The 22,178-nt window shown below is 38.0% G+C and overlaps 1 protein-coding gene across 1 annotated transcript in view; it reads right to left on the bottom strand.

Annotated features, from left to right (window-relative positions):
- Positions 1 to 241: 241 nt before the first annotated feature.
- The window catches only part of LOC110452693 (nidogen-2-like), a 36,206-nt gene continuing 14,269 nt past the window's right edge, over positions 242 to 22,178 (bottom strand). Inside the window, exons 6-25 of the mRNA XM_021501346.1 lie at positions 20,801 to 20,959; positions 19,776 to 20,012; positions 17,645 to 17,842; positions 16,105 to 16,320; positions 15,801 to 15,923; positions 13,735 to 13,857; positions 13,428 to 13,559; positions 13,181 to 13,315; positions 12,143 to 12,262; positions 8,495 to 8,716; positions 7,862 to 8,014; positions 7,395 to 7,523; positions 6,836 to 6,955; positions 4,971 to 5,081; positions 4,000 to 4,122; positions 3,291 to 3,462; positions 2,063 to 2,220; positions 1,170 to 1,293; positions 534 to 652; positions 242 to 388 (exon numbers count right to left, since the gene is read on the bottom strand). Of these exons, the coding sequence (XP_021357021.1) occupies positions 264 to 388; positions 534 to 652; positions 1,170 to 1,293; positions 2,063 to 2,220; positions 3,291 to 3,462; positions 4,000 to 4,122; positions 4,971 to 5,081; positions 6,836 to 6,955; positions 7,395 to 7,523; positions 7,862 to 8,014; positions 8,495 to 8,716; positions 12,143 to 12,262; positions 13,181 to 13,315; positions 13,428 to 13,559; positions 13,735 to 13,857; positions 15,801 to 15,923; positions 16,105 to 16,320; positions 17,645 to 17,842; positions 19,776 to 20,012; positions 20,801 to 20,959 (2,999 nt within the window). The 3' untranslated portion in view covers positions 242 to 263. The remainder of the gene's footprint in view (positions 389 to 533; positions 653 to 1,169; positions 1,294 to 2,062; positions 2,221 to 3,290; positions 3,463 to 3,999; positions 4,123 to 4,970; positions 5,082 to 6,835; positions 6,956 to 7,394; positions 7,524 to 7,861; positions 8,015 to 8,494; positions 8,717 to 12,142; positions 12,263 to 13,180; positions 13,316 to 13,427; positions 13,560 to 13,734; positions 13,858 to 15,800; positions 15,924 to 16,104; positions 16,321 to 17,644; positions 17,843 to 19,775; positions 20,013 to 20,800; positions 20,960 to 22,178) is intronic.

Genomic DNA, 22,178 nt, shown 5'->3' with positions numbered 1-22,178 from the left:
TTTATCAGTGTTACCTTCTACACACCCTTATGGTCACTTAATCAGTGTTACCTGTTACCTTCTACACTGCTTAATGGTCACCTCATCAGTGTTACCTGTTACCTTCTACACAACTTAATGGTCACTTTATCAGTGTTACCTGTTACCCACCTTCTACACAACTTAATGGTCACTTCATCAGTGTCACCTGTTACCTTCTACACACCTTAATGGTCACTTTATCAGTGTTACCTGTTACTCACCTTCTACACAGGTATAACTCCTCAAGCCACCAGGTTACAGTCTGCGGGGTCAACATCATCAGGACAACCACAAGTACGGCCTCCGTTGGGTGTAGGCAGACATAGGTACTGGCAGCCACCATTGTCCCGAGCACAGGCATTAATAGCTATAAGGTAAGAGTGGAAATAGATGAAGAGACATCAGTTTCAGATATAAGTATTTCTAAGCAAGCTTTAATATTTGTAATATTATTCTCTCCAGTATATAACCATAATTTTTGTGATGATCATTTTATTAAGTAGGTTGCGTACCTCGTGGACAGGAAGCTCGGACAGCTGCTATACCGTACAGCTTTCCATTTCCTCCAACAGGCAAATCTAGTGGGTCAGCCACCTGTCCCCCGGTGTGACTAACCCTCAGCACTCCTGGACTGTGGAAAAATACACTCACACATTAAAGTGGTGACAGAGGGTATACAGCCTAACAAGGATCTTCACACTCAGATGTAATAATTAACCTAAGTTTAATTTACTGGAATCATATATAAATTCTCACGAGATTTCTTTTCTTATCATGGATATTCACCACCTAACTGTGAGTTATCTCCCTTGACTTAATAATTCAATTTCTAGCAGATTTAAGTCTCAAGCTGATCTTTCCTGTCAGACGTGTCCACTTCACTTTCAAATGTCCTTCAAGTACATTTCAGGGCAACATAAATGATATCATTTCAATGTAGACAGGAAGAACTAAATACTTTAAAGGTTCCTTCTCTAGATTCAACTTTTACAAGGCCTTATCTGGTAACAAATATACATAGGATAATTGGAAACTGTTACTGTATACTTGAGATGTTAAGTTTATTTTTAGTAATAAATCGGAGGCAAGGGGAGTGTCAGTATCTAGATGATAGTTGTCCAGTCAAGGATAATGATTTGATCACTCACACTGTCCAGTCTGACCAGTAAATGTTGTTGCTGACCATTGCTAGGTCAAATGGATAAGCAGCATTATCTACAATGGTTTTCCTTCCTATCCCGTCTGATCGTATACATTCTATTTTCCTTACTCCTGAAACAAAATCAGCAATTTTATTAGAAAAACAGAAAGACAAACACATGTTTAAAGAATAACTCTGGGAAGAGCTTTTGATTGTTTTCCAATTTCCTGGTAATAAAAAAACCCTAACCAAAACAAATTTCAACATTTGACCAGCTAGAGCTGTAACATGAACAGTTGTCAAAAAATATTTTGTGTTTTAGGAGTAAAATAAAAAATATCCTAGCTAATCATTGGCCAAGATGCTGGCTACAAATGATATCAAACATATTTCCCCAAAATAACCTAGACTTGTTCATGACGGAGATATACATGTACATCAAAGCTGACAATGCAAGTTAAGAACCCTCGCAGTGCCACACAAACAATAGTTCTTATCAAGACATCTCCTCAAGGAAGCTTGAGGACAACAGGCTGCTATCACTTCAGACAAGCTGTTCTGGATTCTATGTAACCAGTTAAATCTTTGATCCATTTTATATTATAAGTTAAGTTTGTATGTACAGGGTAAGATATAAAAGCTCTGTGAAAAAATTAAAAGTGAATTGGTTGTATTTGGTTATATTTATGTGTACTTTATGCAAGTAACAGTGAGAGGGTCAGTTACTATGTAATACATCAACAACATTGGTATTGTGCTGCCTGATGATCAGGCTATGTGTTGATGAAGTCAGGTATATTGTTTGCATGTGCTTTATAATTATTAATTTGTACTGTCCACTTTAAGTTTGTTGCAGATCTAAACTACCCACTTCCTGCACCAGTTGTCTGCCTATGTTACCTGCATCTCCCCAGCAGACCTGTTGTGTGTGGAAGTCGATAGTGAGACCATTAGGTAGTCCCAGGTCTGAGTCCACCAAAACCTTCCTGTCCTCCCCGTCCATGTATGCCATCTCTATCTTAGCTCCAGCCCGGTCCCAGTCTGCCCAGTACATCATACTGAAACAAAGGTCACACAGGTTACTATACTGAAACAAAGGTCACATAGTATATACTGAAACCAAGGCCACACAGTACACTAAAACAGAAGTTAAAGTCACACAGTACAATACACTGAGACAAAAGGTCACACAGTGCACTACACTGAAACAAATGTCACAAAGAACCATATACTGAAATAAAGGTCACATATTACAATATACTGAGACAAAGGTCACACAGTGCACTATACTGAAACAAGTCACATGGTACAATACATTGAAACAAAGGTTACACAGTGCACTATACTGAAACAAAGGTCACATAGTATATACTGAAACCAAGGCCACACAGTACACTAAAACAAAAGTTAAAGTCACACAGTACAATACACTGAGACAAAGGTCACACAGTGCACTATACTGAAACAAAGGTCACAAAGAACCATATACTGAAATAAAGGTCAGGTACATATGTAGTACAATATACTGAAAAAAAGGTCACGCAGTACAATATACATGTACTGAGATAAAGGTCACACAGTACACTATACATGTACTGAGATAAAGGTCACACAGTATAATACGCTGAAACAAATTAAAGGTCACACAGTACAATATACTGAAACAAAGGTTACTCAAAGGTCACACAGTGTACTGCACTGAAACAAAGGTCACCAAGCATTCTATATTGAAACAAAGGTCACACAGCACACTGCAATAAAACAGAGGTCACATAGTACACAATACTGAAACAAAAGTCATACAGCACAGTACAACACTAATATACAGATCACATAGCATACAACAGTTAAACAAAGGTCGCACAGTACAGTACAACACTAATATACATATCACATAGCATACAACAGTTAAACAAAGGTCACACAGCACAACACTAATATACAGATCACATAGCATACGACAGTTAAACAAAGGTCACACAGCACAACACTAATATACAGATCACATAGCATACAACAGTTAAACAAAAGTCATACTTATATAGATCAGCATTTAATGTTACACTAGTCTGTATACATAACATGTACTATAGTCTAGTATTCACGTAGTGTGGTAATTATAACTCACCCTTTAGATGGGTCGAGGACAATGCTCCTGGGGTTGACAAGGTTACCCTGGATGACAGCCTTTTTGTAGGTGCCATCTAGTCTGGAGGCGGAGATCACATCCAGTCCAGAATCTGTCCAGTACAGGTTCCTGGACAACCAGTCAACAGCAACACCTTCTGGTGAGCTCAGGTCTAGTGTAATATATAGAAGTACTCTTATAAAGTGATTAAAATGAACTTAGAAAAGGCCCAACATTTGAAATGTTACTGTTCATTAGAGAAAATGGGGGCCAGATTTCTTAACCTGAGTTTTGTTCACCTAGGAATGCTTCATTCAAGTCAAATTAGGTGAAAATTCCTTCATTCATAATTAAGGAGTAATCTTTTAAAGATTTATGCTGATTCTTTCTATTAGGTTGTGTCAGTGTAACCTCAGGGAAACCATACCCTTCATTTATACAACATTGAATTCCTATGGCCATGGATAACCCAAGAAAAAGTTGATGGCAGAGAGATGACATACTACATGAGACTATATGGCACCTTTTGGTCACGTCAGTGAACAAAAAATGTCATTAAACCAAGTAGTTTTTAAGATTCATAACTAACCATTATAAGATCATTAGTTTTGAAATTCCCTTCATAAACTATAGTTAATTCATAAACAAAAATAAATAAATTTATCTTTAAAAATATGTAAATTTGTTGTAATGTTTCCTCTGAGCTAACCTGTTATAACAGGAGTAGAATCTGTTCCGTCCAGGTTAGCACGATGTATCTGTCCATTGCTGACATCAGTCCAGTACATGGTCCTGTCCTCACAGTCTGAGTCGATCCCTATGGCAAGCTGACCTACAACATAATCATCCCAGCATCCTTTCAGCAAACTTTCATTTAATGGAACACATTGGAATAATTGTTTAGATATTTTTTACCAGGATAATACATGGTTCTCTCCTAACAAAGGACAACACTGGGAGCTACATGACACTGCCATATCAAGATACAACTTCATTTCAGTAAACTTTCATTTAATGATTTAAATTTGATTAATGGTTTGATCTATAAAAAAGGCTAAAATGAAGAATTTTCTCTTCAAATACTTCAGGCAACTCCTTACCTGGGATAGAAATGACCCTGTCAAGAGAGACAACTCCTTACCTGGAATAGAAATGACCCTGTCAAGGGAGACAGCACCTTACCTGGAATAGAAATGACCCTGTCAAGGGAGACAACTCCTTACCTGGAACATAAATGACCCTGTCAAGGGAGAGGGAGACAACTCCTTACCTGGAACATAAATGACCCTGTCAAGGAAGACAAATCCTTACCTGGAACATAAATGACCCTGTCAAGGGAGAGGGAGACAACTCCTTACCTAGAACATAAATGACCCTCTCCTTTCGAGGGAGACAACTCCTTACCTAGAACATAAATGACCCTGTCCTACCGAGGGAGACAACTCCTTACCTAGAACATAAATGACCGTGCCTTACCGAGGGAGACAACTCCTTACCTAGAACATAAATGACCGTGCCTTACCGAGGGAGACAACTCCTTACCTAGAACATAAATGACCGTGCCTTACCGAGGGAGACAACTCCTTACCTAGAACATAAATGACCGTGCCTTACCGAGGGAGACAACTCCTTACCTAGAACATAAATGACCGTGCCTTACCGAGGGAGACAACTCCTTACCTGGGACATACAGGATCCTTTTCCCTTGGTCGTCCTCCTTAGGCATGTAGGGTATCCGGTGGATTGAATATCCTCGGGAAAATAGCAAGAAGTTGTTGTCATCATCCATTGCTGGAAAAGAAAAACAATTATAGAGGCATAATTTTTATCACTAGTAACAAATCCAAACAAATGTTAATTAATATTACTACAGCTAAAGTTTTAAAGAAAAATCCTCTTGAACTTTCTACAAATATAATGAAACAGGGAAATCATTTTTTTGACTGATCACATCTACATTCCTTAATATAAAAAAATAACCAGTTATCCAACAGGTGACAAAAGCTCTCATTATGTCCTAGATGACCTGCTATACAGTGATACCTATCTCTATGGAAATTCTCATCACACACACAGACAACAATCCTTTACAGCAACGCCCATCTCTATGGAAATTCTCATCACACACAGAGACAACAATCCTTTACATCAACGCCCATCTCTCTGGAAATTCTCATCAAACACACAGACAACAATCCTTTACAGCAACGCCCATCTCTATGGAAATTCTCATCACACACACAGACAACAATCCTTTACATCAACGCCCATCTCTATGGAAATTCTCATCACACACACAGACAAAAATCCTTTACAGCAACGCCCATCTCTATGGAAATTCTCATCACACACAGAGACAACAATCCTTTACATCAACGCCCATTTCTATGGAAATTCTCATCACACACACAGACAACAATCCTTTACAGCGACGCCCATCTCTATGGAAATTCTCATCACACACACAGACAACAATCCTTTACATCAACGCCCATTTCTATGGAAATTCTCATCACACACACAGACAAAAAGCCTTTACAGCAACGCCCATCTCTATGGAAATTCTCATCACACAAAGAGACAACAATCCTTTACATCAACGCCCATCTCTACAGAAATTCTCATCACACACACAGATGACATACCTAATTACAGCGACACCCATCTCCACAAAAATTCTCATCACACACACAGATGACATACCTATACAGCGACACCCATCTCCAAGGAAATTCTCATCACACACACAGATGACATACCTAATTACAGCGACACCCATCTCCACAGAAATTCTCATCACACACACAGATGACATACCTATACAGCGACGTACATCTCCAAGGAAATTTTCATCACACACACAGATGACCTACCTATACAGCGACCCCCATCTCCACAGAAATTCTAATCACACACACAGATGACCTACCTATACAGCGACGCCCATCTCCAAAGAAATTCTCATCACACACACAGATGACATACCTATACAGCGACACCCATCTCCACAGAAATTCTCATCACACACACAGATGACATACCTATACAGCGACGCCCATCTCCAAGGAACTTCTCATCACACACACAGATGACCTACCTATACAGCGACGCCCATCTGCACGGAAATTTTCATTACACACACAGATGACCTACCAATACAGCGACGCCCATCTCCACGGAAATTTTCATTACACACACAGATGACCTACCAATACAGCGACGCCCATCTCCACGAAAATTTTCATTACACACACAGATGACCTACCTATACAGCGACGCCCATCTGCACGGAAATTTTCATTACACACACAGATGACCTACCTGTACAGCGACGCCCATCTCCACGGAAATTTTCATTACACACACAGATGACCTACCTATACAGTGACGCCCATCTCCACTGAAATTTTCATTACACACACACATGACCTACCTATACAGCGACGCCCATCTCCACGGAAATTTTCATTACACACACAGATGACCTACCTATAAAGTGACGCCCATTTCCACGGAAATTTACATTACACACACAGATGACCTACCTATACAGCGACGCCCATCTCCACGGAAATTTTCATTACACACACAGATGAAGGTGTCGACATTGAGGACACATGCAGCATTCGGGTCACAGATGCGGGGGTCACTGCGGCAGTTGTAACCTGCCAAAATGAAATGGTTGCAACAATGATGACACTTAACACAGTTCTGGTAATTGAACAATTGGTAAATTATCAATTAACAGTTTGATAAATAATGTAACCAGTTGTATTAAAATGAAATATAATGAACCCCTCCCCATATATAGAAGAACACAAAAAAAAATGATATTGCGAACAATTTTTGTAACCTATTTTTCCCTTTCTTTCCCATAAGTTTTTCACACAGATATTTCAGTTTTTCACAACACAGATCTTAGTTGTTTTCCCGATATATTTTGTTTTCCCAACAAAGAGCTTCAGTTTTCAAAACATATATCTTAGTTTCCACCCTCTCATCATCCCCCTTCAGCTATTTTCATGACAGCAGTGTTCAGGAGAATAAAAGTAATATATTGTAGATGATTAAAACTATTGAAATCATAGTGATACGGAATGGTACCTCGTGGTCTACAGGTGAAACCATTGCCTTCGTAACCGGAGGAGCAGCGACACCGATACGACATCTCATCAGGATTGTACACACACTCAGCATTCTGACCACAGTTAGATACTTGGTTACATGGAGTCACTAGAAAACACAAAAGTTTCGAATATAAACACATAAAAACCTCCCAGAAATTCTTGGATGACATAACGTTCATTAGCAATATAATTAACTGATGAACCATTAAACAAATTTCAAAGTAGCTGTAGACATATTATTCAAGTAGTGTCTTCTTAATAACTTTATCGCTTAAACATTTGTTATTTTGTAATCTGAAAGAGTTTAAGATATGCAGACCAACTGCCACCTGATTGTTTTTTATCCATGGTAAATAAAGTAACATTGAAATCTAGATTAATGTAACAAATGCCTAAAAAACCCAAGAAAGTTAAATATCTCTACAATGTTGGCTGAAGATGTACCTCTCTGTCTGCATGTCATGCCATCGCCCTCATATCCAGGGTTACAGCGACACATGTAACGGCTATCAACTCGTGGATCAGGAACACACTGGGCATTGTTATTACAATTCCCCGTCACACTACAATCGTCAGGCTGACAGACAGTACCGTCACCTGTGGAGTGAAACATTTATATACCTGGGGTACATACTTTATATTTATATACATTAATATACATACTATATATTTATATACAATTATATACATACATATGTACTATATATTTATAAACATTTATATACATACTATATATTTATATACATACTATATATTTATATACAAACAATATATTTGTATACATACTATATATTTATAAACAATTATATACATACATATGTACTATATATTTATAAACATTTATATACATATCATATATTTATATACCTACTATATCATTATATACAAACTATATATTTATATACTTAAATCAAATGACGCTCACACGCTTTATAATTGCTCTGAATTTAAAATATAATATACAAATGGTATGCATCATAATTACGCTATCTATTGATAAATGTTTTAATCTAAATTTCATTGTACAATACAATGTACTAGATTATGACCATAACAGTCTCGTACAAACTGACTAACCTGTGTAGCCATTTCTACACAAACATCTGAATCCTCCAAAGATCGTGTCATTGAAACAGTCTGCGTACATGTGGCAATTCTGTATGGTGCGGCAATCTGATTGGGTACAGAGGAAGCCATCCCCTGTGTAACCCTGGGAACACTGGCAGGTATACTGACGGGCAAACTCATCAAACACACATCGGGCATTAGGATGGCAGTCAGTACACTGGTCTGGTACAGCTGTAACAAATAGACGTACAAAACTACACTGGTCTGGTACAGCTGTATCAAATAAACGTACAAGACACATTGGTCTGGTACAGCTGTATCAAATTGACTTACAAGACACACTGGTCTGGTACAGCTGTAACAAATAGACATAAAAAACAACATTGGTATGGTACAGCTGTAACAAATAGACATACAAAACTACATTGGTATGGTACAGCTGTATCAAATAGACATACAAAACTACACTGGTCTGGTACAGCTGTAACAAATAGACATAAAAAACTACATTGGTATGGTACAGCTGTATCAAATAAACGTACAAGACACACTGGTCTGGTACAGCTGTATCAAATAGACGTAAAAAACAACATTGGTATGGTACAGCTGTATCAAATAGACATACAAGACTACACTGGTCTGGTACAGCTGTATCAAATAGACGTACAAGACACACTGGTCTGGTACAGCTGTATCAAATAAACGTACAAGACTACATTGGTATGGTACAGCTGTATCAAATAGACGTAAAAAAAACCCCACTGGTCTGGTACAGCTGTATCAAATAGAGGTAAAAAAAACTACACTGGTCTGGTACAGCTGTATCAAATAGACATACAAGACTACACTGGTCTGGTACAGCTGTATCAAATAGACGTACAAGACTACACTGGTATGGTACAGCTGTATCAAATTGACGTACAAGACTACACTGGTCTGGTATAGCTGTATCAAATAGACATACAAGACTACACTGGTATGGTACAGCTGTATCAAATAGACATACAAGACTACACCGGTCTGGTACAGCTGTATCAAATAGACGTACAAGACTCACTGGTCTGGTACAGCTGTAACAAATAAACGTACACGACACACTGGCCTGGTACAGCTGTATCAAATAGACGTACAAGACACACTGGTCTGGGACAGCTGTATCAAATAGACGTAAAAAACTACACTGGTCTTGTACAGCTGTATCAAATAGACGTACAAGACTCACTGGTCTGGTACAGCTGTAACAAATAGACGAACAAGACACACTGGTCTGGTACAGCTGTATAAAATAGACGTACAAGACACACTGGTCTGGGACAGCTGTATCAAATAGACGTAAAAAAACTACACTGGTCTGGTACAGCTTTATCAAATAGACGTAAAAGACACACTGGTCTGGTACAGCTGTATAAAATAGACGTACAAGACACACTGGTCTGTTACAGCTGTATCAAATAAACGTACAAGACACATTGGTCTGGTACAGCTGTATCAAATTGACGTACAAGTCTACACTGGTCTGGTATAGCTGTATCAAATAGACATACAAGACTACACCGGTCTGGTACAGCTGTATCAAATAGACATAAAAGACTACACTGGTCTGGTACAGCTGTAACAAATAAACGTACACGACACACTGGCCTGGTACAGCTGTATCAAATAGACGTACAAGACTACACTGGTTTGGTACAGCTGTATCAAATAGACGTACAAGACACACTGGTCTGGAACAGCTGTATCAAATAGACGTACAAGACTATAATGGTCTGGTACAGCTGTAACAAATAGACGTACAAGACACACTGGTCTGGGACAGCTGTATCAAATAGACGTAAAAAAAACCCCACTGGTCTGGTACAGCTGTATCAAATAGACGCACAAGACACACTGGTCTGGTACAGCTGTATCAAATAGAAGTAAAAAACTACACTGGTCTGGTACAGCTGTATCAAATTGATGTACAAGACTACACTGGTCTGGGACAGCTGTATCAAATAGACGTAAAAAAACTACACTGGTCTGGTACAATTGTATCAAATAGACGTAAAAAAAATACACTGGTCTGGTACAGCTGTATCAAATGGACGTACAAGACCCCCTGGTCTGGTACAGCTGTAACAAATAGACGAACAAGACACACTGGTCTGGTACAGCTGTATCAAATTGACGTACAAGACTACACTGGTATGGTACAGCTGTATCAAATAGACATACAAGACTACACCGGTCTGGTACAGCTGTATCAAATAGACGTACAAAACTACATTGGTCTGGTACAGCTGTATCAAATTGACATACAAGACTACACTGGTCTGGTATAGCTGTATCAAATAGACATCCAAGACTACACTGGTATGGTACAGCTGTATCAAATTGACTTACAAGACTACACTGGTCTGGTATAGCTCTATCAAATAGACATACAAGACTACACTGGGCTGGTACAGCTGTATCAAATAAACGTACAAGACACATTGGTCTGGTACAGCTGTATCAAATTGACGTACAAGACTACACTGGTATGGTACAGCTGTATCAATTACTGATTGGTGTACATGCATGTCTGGCCGTCCCCTGTATGTGACTTACTGATTGGTGTACATGTCTGGCGTACCCTATATGTGACAGGTGTGACTTACTGATTGGTGTACATGTCTGGCGTCCCCTATATTTGACAGGGGTGACTTACTGATTGGTGTACATGTCTGGCGTACCCTATATGTGTCAGGTTTGACTTACTGATTGGTGTACATGTCTGTCCATACCCTGTATGTGACAGGTATGACTTACTGATTGGTGTACAGGTCTGGCTGTCCCCTGTATGTGACAGGTATGACTTACTGATTGGTGTACATGTCTGGCTGTCCCCTATATGTGACAGGTATGACTTACTGATTGGTGTACACGTCTGGCCGTTCCCTATATGTGACAGGTATGACTTACTGATTGTTGTACACATCTGGCTGTCCCCTATATGTGACAGGTATGACTTACTGATTGTTGTACACGTCTGGCCGTTCCCTATATGTGACAGGTATGACTTACTGATTGTTGTACACATCTGGCTGTCCCCTATATGTGACAGGTATGACTTACTGATTGTTGTACATGTCTGGCTGTCCCCTATATATGACAGGTGTGACCTACTGATTGGTGTACACGTCTAGCTGTCCCCTATATGTGACAGGTGTGTCTTACTGATTGGTGTACATGTCTGGCTGTCCCCTATATATGACAGGTGTGACCTACTGATTGGTGTACACGTCTGGCCATCCCCTATATGTGACAGATATGACTAACTGATTGTTGTACACGTCTGGCTTTCCCCTATATGTGCCAGGTATGACTTACTGATTGGTGAACATGTCTGGCTGTCCCCTATATATGACAGGTGTGACTTACTGATTGGTGTACACGTCTGGCCATTCCCTATATGTGACAGATATGACTTACTGATTGTTGTACTATATATGCTGTCCCCTATATGTGACAGGTGTGACTTACTGATTTGTGTACACGTCTGGCTGTCCCCTATATGGGACAGGTATGACTTACTGATTGGTGAACATGTCTGGCTGTCCCCTATATATGACAGGTGTGACTTACTGATTGTTGTACACGTCTGGCTGTCCCCTGTATGTGACAGGTGTGACTTACTGATTGGTGTACACGTCTGGCCATCCCCAGAATATCCACTGTTACACTGGCAATAATGCACCATTCGTCTTGGGTCAAACAAACACTGGGCATCTGTACTGCACAGGCTGCAATCAGAGTCTGTTAAAGAGAAATAAGAGATTTTTCAATAATTGATGTTTTACAAAATGGTGCCTTGGGTCAGTACAATTGCACTGGTTTTGCTTTTAAACTTTATAAACCACTGAGCACTATGTTAGTCTGTCAGCTACACCGTGCATGTGAGAAACAACCCCTTAAAACATTCATTACTTAAAACTTCAATTGAGTAGTTATGCTTTATTAATTTATTTCAAATGTATTTTCATGTTCATTTGGAATAGCAATGCCAGTGTTATCACGAACAGATTGGTGATGTCACAATAGCTGTCACCTAATGTACCAAAAGTGTCCTTGTATCCCAATACATATTGCACATGTAGCAACAAAACAGTCACTGTACATGTCTAGCTCTAAACCTTACCTCTCATCTTCAAATCTCAACTTTGACAAGCACATTTGTAAATTATATGTTTAATACACAATATTGCTTGTCAAGCATTACTTTGAAAACAATAGCTGAATTCACAGTTAAAAAGATATACCATTACCTATTCCTTGTGCACCTGTGAGTTTCTCACCTATACCCTACACATTTTTTTCTGTACATCTGTGCGTTTCTCACCTATTCTCTGTGCACCTGTGAGTTTTTTACCTATACCCTACACATTTTTTTCTGTACATCTGTGCGTTTCTCACCTATCCCTGTACACATGTGAGTTTCTCACCTATCCCTGTACACGTGTGAGTTTCTCACCTATCCATGTACACCTGTGCACTTTTCACCTATCCCTGTACACCTGTGAGTTGCTCACCTATCCATGTACATCTGTGCATGTTTCACCTATCCCTGTACACCTGCAAGTTTCTCACCTATCCCTGTACACCTGCGAGTTTCTCACCTATCCCTGTACACCTGTGAGTTTCTCACCTATTCCTGTACACCTGTGAGTTTCTCACCTACATCATACCGCTCACACACGGTGCCGTCGCCACTGTATCCTACTTTACATTCACACGTGTACTTTTCCTCCTGGTCGTCGTACACACATTCTGCATCCTGATGACACACGTCAACCTCATTACAGTTAAACTCTGAAAATATACATAACAAGATATATGTGTACACTCTTCTAAGAAATTCTGGATGAAAATCAGTGAGATTTAGATCAAAACAGTGTCTGTGACTTGAGCAAGTGAAGCTTACCAGCAGAGCAGTAGTTGACTCCGTCCCCACGGAATCCCTGACGACATTCACACATAGGCTTGCCTAAGTCACTGTTGTATACACAACGTCCATTCTCATGGCAAACATCGTCCCCACATCGCTGGACCTCACCTTAAACATCAACACAAAATACTCTCATTCATTCTATAAAGTACAAGATAATGTAAAAGGATAAATCATCTTAAAACCAAAGTTACCATATCATAGTGTACACTGGCGCTGGACACCCCCTGTTACATTTTAGACACTAACATTAGGAATAAACATCTGGGTTTGTATAACTTACGTGTACAGGACCGTCCATCGCCACGGTAACCAGATTCACACTGACACTGGAAACTCCCTGGTACATTGTAACAGCGGGCATTCACATCGCAGAGGTCTGCGTAGACACTGCACTCGTCAATATCTGTGGAAAGCAACAAAATGATGACGATAGTACAACAGTGTTCATTATAAGATATTACCAACAGAGTGTTCAATATGAGATAGTACCAACAGAGTGTTCAGTATAAGGTAGTACCAACAGAGTGTTCAATATAAGGTAGTACCAACAGAGCGTTCAATATAAAGTAGTACTAACAGAGTGTTCAATATAAGGNTATAAGGAAGTACCAACAGAGTGTTCAATATAAAGTAGTACCAACAGAGTGTTCAATATAAGGTAGTACTAACAGAGTGTTCAATATATGTAGTACCAACAGAGTGTTCAGTATAAGGAAGTACCAATAGAGTGTTCAATATAAGGTAGTACCAACAGAGTGTTCAATATAAGGTAGTACCAACAGAGTGTTCAATATAAGGTAGTACCAACAGAGTGTTCAATATAAGGTAGTACCAACAGAGTGTTCAATATAAGGTAGTACCAACAGAGTGTTCAATATAAGGTAGTACCAACAGAGTGTTCAATATAAGGTAGTACCAACAGAGTGTTCAATATAAGGTAGTACCAACAGAGTGTTCAATATAAGGTAGTACCAACAGAGTGTTCAATATAAGGTAGTACCAACAGAGTGTTCAATATAAGGTAGTACCAACAGAGTGTTCAATATAAGGTAGTACCAACAGAGTGTTCAATATAAGGTAGTACCAACAGAGTGTTCAATATAAGGTAGTACCAACAGAGTGTTCAATATAAGGTAGTACCAACAGAGTGTTCAATATAAGGTAGTACCAACAGAGTGTTCAATATAAGGTAGTACCAACAGAGTGTTCAATATAAGGTAGTACCAACAGAGTGTTCAATATAAGGTAGTACCAACAGAGTGTTCAATATAAGGTAGTACCAACAGAGTGTTCAATATAAGGTAGTACCAACAGAGTGTTCAATATAAGGTAGTACCAACAGAGTGTTCAATATAAGGTAGTACCAACAGAGTGTTCAATATAAGGTAGTACCAACAGAGTGTTCAATATAAGGTAGTACCAACAGAGTGTTCAATATAAGGTAGTACCAACAGAGTGTTCAATATAAGGTAGTACCAACAGAGTGTTCAATATAAGGTAGTACCAACAGAGTGTTCAATATAAGGTAGTACCAACAGAGTGTTCAATATAAGGTAGTACCAACAGAGTGTTCAATATAAGGTAGTACCAACAGAGTGTTCAATATAAGGTAGTACCAACAGAGTGTTCAATATAAGGTAGTACCAACAGAGTGTTCAATATAAGGTAGTACCAACAGAGTGTTCAATATAAGGTAGTACCAACAGAGTGTTCAATATAAGGTAGTACCAACAGAGTGTTCAATATAAGGTAGTACCAACAGAGTGTTCAATATAAGGTAGTACCAACAGAGTGTTCAATATAAGGTAGTACCAACAGAGTGTTCAATATAAGGTAGTACCAACAGAGTGTTCAATATAAGGTAGTACCAACAGAGTGTTCAATATAAGGTAGTACCAACAGAGTGTTCAATATAAGGTAGTACCAACAGAGTGTTCAATATAAGGTAGTACCAACAGAGTGTTCAATATAAGGTAGTACCAACAGAGTGTTCAATATAAGGTAGTACCAACAGAGTGTTCAATATAAGGTAGTACCAACAGAGTGTTCAATATAAGGTAGTACCAACAGAGTGTTCAATATAAGGTAGTACCAACAGAGTGTTCAATATAAGGTAGTACCAACAGAGTGTTCAATATAAGGTAGTACCAACAGAGTGTTTAATATAAGGTAGTACCAACAGAGTGTTCAATATAAGGTAGTACCAACATAGTGTTCAATATAAGGTAGTACCAACAGAGTGTTTAATATAAGGTAGTACCCACAGAGTGTTCAATATTTGGTAGCACATGTACCAACAGAGTGTTCAATACCGGTACTAGTTTGTCCTGTCTAGCATTCCCTTACCTCGACAAGATCCTCCATCATCCTGAAATCCTGTGAGACAGGAACAGGTGAATGAGGCTCCATCAGGGGTACACTCAGAGTTCTCTCCACAGACCTCGGCAGCATTACGGCATGGATCAGACCCTAAAACACAAGCTTTACAGCTTAAGTCTGCACGGTCAAGGGATTTATAATTTGAAAAATCATTCACAGTTAAGTTCTTAAGATTAAAAGAATAAAGTATGGATTTTCAGTTAGGGTATTTACTTTAGGGGAAATTTACAAAGACGTTTTAGTCAAATTAATTAAAAATGAAGAAACGTACCAGTGAGTGCAGCTATCTGGCTTGTCATGGCGTATCGCAAAATTTCATTGAGATTGTCATAGACGACTCGGTTCCGCTTGCTACTGAGCCTCATGGTATCAAGTCGTGGCTCGGGATCAAAACTACACTCGTTAAACATGATGGTCTGGTTCCACTTGTACTGGTAGGCAACACCGTCCACGAGATATGTTCGTGTGGAGAAGGACGTGATCAGACCTAAATAAACAGGTACATTATCATCCTACATTGAACATCCTCAGGTTGGTGTCAGGGACCAGACAATTTAGATGGTTTTCCACTTTTGTTTCTATTTTTATTTTCATATATTTCCCTAGCAACTTTACAGTTCTACACACGTAAGTCAAAGTATACCGATTTAAGTGAATGTAATCTTTAATAACAAAAACGAAATAGGAAAATTTAAAGTGTACTTAAGATGCATCATATTGTTCCCGAATAAGCATAAATGTTGTGATTTTAGTAATAAGCAAGTTATTTCAAAATTCTCAATTATTAGACAAAATTTAGTTTTCTCACTAACAAAGAATACAAGAACATCATTTATGAAGAGAACCTGAAACATTTCCATCCCATTATTTTGTTAACTGGGCATCTTAAACGGTTTCTTTAAGCACTAAGCTGCTTTCAATCGGCTTCATGGATGAATACCAACAGGAAGTAACAAACTCCATAAAACCTGCTAGCATTTCATGTTTAATTTGTTCTTTTCAGTTGGAATGTATATTGACAGTTAATGCCATCAAAAAGTAGTTTAATACTTATATCTACCATTTATAAAGTAAAATAATCTCATAAAATATGCCTCAATATGTATTGACTTTAAAGTATATATGCTTTCAGACTTAGCTAAATGCAAAAACTTAATGCTGGCATCATCAGAAGGAAACATGAAAGTCCTGTTTTCTTTTCATTTCACAGCCCAGAAAATATCATTTTGAATTCATTAAGCTATTTATTCAAATTCAGGATTAAATTAACTAGAGAGAAGCTCAGAAACTGCGCTTGTAGCGACAGAGATAGCATGGTTCTTAGTAGCACAGTTAACATGGTTCCTAGCTATGGTGACACAGTCAGCATGGTTCGACTAGCTATAGTAACAGTTACCATGGTTCCTTGTGACACAGTTACCATGGTTCCTAGCTATGGTGACACAGTCAGCATGGTTTTTTATGACGCAGTTAACAAGGTCCCAAGTGACACAGTTACCATTGTTTCTTGTGACACAGTTACCATGGTTCCTAGCTATAGTAACAGTTACCATGGTTCCTTGTGACACAGTTACCATGGTTCCTAGCTATAGTGACACAGTTACCATGGTTTCTTGTGACACAGTTACCATGGTTTCTTGAGACACAGTTACCATGGTTCCATGTGACACAGTTACCATGGTTTCTTGTGATTTGATTACTGTGCTTCCATGTAGCAGAGTTACCAGGGTTCTAGTGATACAGGTACTACAATCAATGTTATAGATATTAATGTAGGAAATATACAGTAAACTCAGCGATTCATTATTTACCCTTTCCAGCATGTACAAACTCCTCTTTGTAGTCACCAACTGTAACCTTGCCACCATTTAACACTTCTGGGACAACTCCACTGATGTGTGTCTCAAGGCCAGTCTGATCAAGGGTATCTTGACCAAAGAACTTCTGGTGTAGATTGACCACCTCCCCACTCTGGTATGTGACGACTGCTGTCCTGTTAAACTCCCCACCTGTCGAAAATATGACACATTACAGTTCAGGTAAAACACAGTCAACCTTAGGACATACACATTGATACATTATAACAGCATCCTGTATGGATAAGCATAATGCACTACCATATATACATCATTTCATTGTGTATAAGAATGTACCATATATACATCATTTCATTGTGTATAAGAATGTACCATATATACATCATTTCATTGTGTATAAGAATGTACCATATATACATCATTTCATTGTGTATAAGAATGTACCATATATACATCATTTCATTGTGTATAAGAATGTACCATATATACATCATTTCATTGTGTATAAGAATGTACCATATATACATCATTTCATTGTGTATAAGAATGTACCATATATACATCATTTCATTGTGTATAAGAATGTACCATATATACATCATTTCATTGTGTATAAGAATGTACCATATATACATCATTTCATTGTGTATAAGAATGTACCATATATACATCATTTCATTGTGTATAAGAATGTACCATATATACATCATTTCATTGTGTATAAGAATGTACCATATATACATCATTTCATTGTGTATAAGAATGTACCATATATACATCATTTCATTGTGTATAAGAATGTACCATATATACATCATTTCATTGTGTATAAGAATGTACCATATATACATCATTTCATTGTGTATAAGAATGTACCATATATACATCATTTCATTGTGTATAAGAATGTACCATATATACATCATTTCATTGTGTATAAGAATGTACCATATATACATCATTTCATTGTGTATAAGAATGTACCATATATACATCATTTCATTGTGTATAAGAATGTACCATATATACATCATTTCATTGTGTATAAGAATGTACCATATATACATCATTTCATTGTGTATAAGAATGTACCATATATACATCATTTCATTGTGTATAAGAATGTACCATATATACATCATTTCATTGTGTATAAGAATGTACCATATATACATCATTTCATTGTGTATAAGAATGTACCATATATACATCATTTCATTGTGTATAAGAATGTACCATATATACATCATTTCATTGTGTATAAGAATGTACCATATATACATCATTTCATTGTGTATAAGAATGTACCATATATACATCATTTCATTGTGTATAAGAATGTACCATATATACATCATTTCATTGTGTATAAGAATGTACCATATATACATCATTTCATTGTGTATAAGAATGTACCATATATACATCATTTCATTGTGTATAAGAATGTACCATATATACATCATTTCATTGTGTATAAGAATGTACCATATATACATCATTTCATTGTGTATAAGAATGTACCATATATACATCATTTCATTGTGTATAAGAATGTACCATATATACATCATTTCATTGTGTATTAGAATGTACCATATATACAGCATTTCATTGTGTATAACAATGTACCATATATACATCATTTCATTGTGTATCAGAATGTACCATATATACAGCATTTCATTGCGTATAAGAATCGTACCATATATACATCATTTCATTGTGTATAAGAGTGTATAATATATACAGCATTTCATTATGTATTAGAATGTACCTAGAATTATTAAGGGTACATAATGAGAAAGTGTATGATTCTTATGTCATAAACAATGTCATTTAAAAATTAAATATGTCATAGTCATAGTCATTTATAGACATATCTCTGGTCCTTATGACTAATCTGTATCATGAAATAGTAATGTCAGAGATCATAATGATCATATCCATAATCTTTGTCATTGTAATTATGATACTAAACCGAGATATGATCATGGTTAAAATCTTTGTGATGATAATTTGTGAGGTATTAATCATACAAGTAGTACCCAAAAAGCTGAATTTCAGTAAATGACAATTTCTCTTTGTTCAGTAGTACACACAGTAGCTGTGCAGCATTCCTTACCTGTCAGCATAAAACCGTTGCGGGCCAAGGGACCATTGGGGAGGGCAAACATCCAGCCAATGATTCCCCCTATGGTGTTAAGTGTGAGCATGAGGGCGCCCAGTTCTGGAGAAACTTGACTGATGGCAGTGTAGGCGCGGCCATCAGATGTCACCACATAGGCGTGCATGTCCAGATTGTCAATGGAAATACCATTCAGTGTACCAAACACCTTACCATTCAGTCGCTGAGGAGCTTCTGCAAAGGTATACAACAAATATCAAGAAGAGACAATACCTAAATAGTTTGAAAATAAGTCTGATTCGAGAATAGACTGGCATTGAAATAGCCTTGGATTGCTGTAACATTTATCTCGAAAATAAGCTGACAATATGATAATATTCTATTAACCTTGAAATAGAGCTATGAGCCGCTCTCAGTCCGAAACATATGTGACAGATTATTATCACTTTACATCATTCACTATATATTGTAGTGTGAGTTTTGGATCTGTCTGTGTGTTAAAATAACTTATCAGTTTTTGACGTAATGAACAAGTGGACGAAATTGTTAATCTTTGCCCCATAGAATAAAACATATCTGAAAGCTGTGTGTGTTTTTGCCAAGTTCAATTATTTATTCAAAGGAAATACAAATCATTAGGTGGATTTTCCTCTCATTTAAAAGTTCTATATATATAAATCATAATAAGTGAAATCCTTGTTCATAGCATCGTAGTGATGCAGGCTTCATATGATGTACCATCTAAAAAGCTTTTGCTGACAACTTAGATAGGCCACACACGGCTTACTGTTTAAAAATGGTAACAAAAAATAAAATGGCTTTGAAAAAAAGCAGGCTTCAGAAATAAGCCTTAAGCTCATTAGGTGACAAAGTTAACAAGCTGTGGCTTTTTTTCAAGATTTGAGGGCATTTTAAACAAACTAACATACTCTCAGTTGTACTGAACATAATACTTGTGAAGATATGAAATCTAAGAAATCTGACACTGAGTAAAGTTTGTCGTTAAATTTTCACTGACTTACCAAATTTGAGGCAGTTGCGTCCATTGCCATAGCTGGGTGGGATACAAGCACAACATATGCCATAAGGGAAGTTAAGGCAGCGGGCACTGCTGTGACATTGAGGATGTGTCCCCTCAACCTGACAGGTATCGGACGACGTGTCTGGGTCAAAGATTGTCACTGCAATAGTAAACAGGGTTATAGTGCATGCCTCTAAAATGACCCAATACCTACGTATACCTTCAACTGGGTATTTCACTTTTAGCAAACTAGAAACACAGTACAAATGAAAACAAGAAACTGTAGTCATAGACTGGGAAATAACCTTATTAAGCACTTTTTATAAAAACATGTCAGATATCAAATTAACAATTATGAAAAACATTTTCACATGTCACTGTTTTAATTCATTATCAGGAAAAACATACATGTACAATCCAAACACTAGCTTCATCCTGTCCTGGTCCAAGTGAGTTATCAGCTATAACTTACCATCCCTATTCTCCTGTCCTTGTCCCAGTGTGTGATGCCAGCTATAACTTACCATCCCTATCCTATTGTCCTTGTCCCAGTGTGAGTTATCAGCTATAACTCACCACCTCCATCCTCCTGTTCTGTTCCAAGTGTGAGTTATCAGCTATAACTTACCATCCCTATTCTCCGGTCCTTGTCCCAGTGTGTGATGCCAGCTATAACTTACCATCCCTATCCTCCTGTCCTGCTCCAAGTGTGAGTTGTCAGCTATAACTTACCAGCCCTATCCTGTCACTGTTTTAATTCATTATCAGGAAAAACATACATGTACAATCCAAAAACAAGCTTCATCCTGTCCTGGTCCAAGTGAGTTATCAGCTATAACTTACTAACTTACCATTTCTATCCTCCTGTCCTTGTCGCAGTGTGAGTTGTCAGCTATAGCTCACCACCTTCATCCTCCTGTCCTGGTCCAAGTGAGTTATCAGCTATAACTTACTAACTTACCATTTCTATCCTCCTGTCCTTGTCCCAGTGTGAGTTGTCAGCAATAGCTCACCACCTTCATCCTCCTGTCCTCGTCCCAGTGTGAGTTGTCAGCTATAACTTACCACCTCCATCCTCCTGTCCTTGTCCCAGTGTGAGTTGTCAGCTATAACTCACCACCTCCATCCTCCTGTCCTGGTCCCAGTGTGAGTTGTCAGCTATAACTCACCACCTCCATCCTCCTGTCCTTGTCCCAGTGGGAGTTGTCAGCTATAACTTACCATCCCTATCCTCCTGTCCTTGTCCCAGTGTGAGTTGTCAGCTATAACTTACCATCCCTATCCTCCTGTCCTTGTCCCAGTGTGAGTTGTCAGCTATAACTTACCATCCCTATCCTATTGTCCTTGTCCCAGTGTGAGTTGTCAGCTATAACTTACCA

The sequence above is a fragment of the Mizuhopecten yessoensis genome, unplaced genomic scaffold, assembly GCF_002113885.1.
Source record: "Mizuhopecten yessoensis strain PY_sf001 unplaced genomic scaffold, ASM211388v2 scaffold6821, whole genome shotgun sequence".
Classification (NCBI taxonomy): domain Eukaryota; kingdom Metazoa; phylum Mollusca; class Bivalvia; order Pectinida; family Pectinidae; genus Mizuhopecten; species Mizuhopecten yessoensis.
Note: the sequence above shows the minus strand (reverse complement) of the source record. Positions and strands in the feature narration are given on the sequence as shown.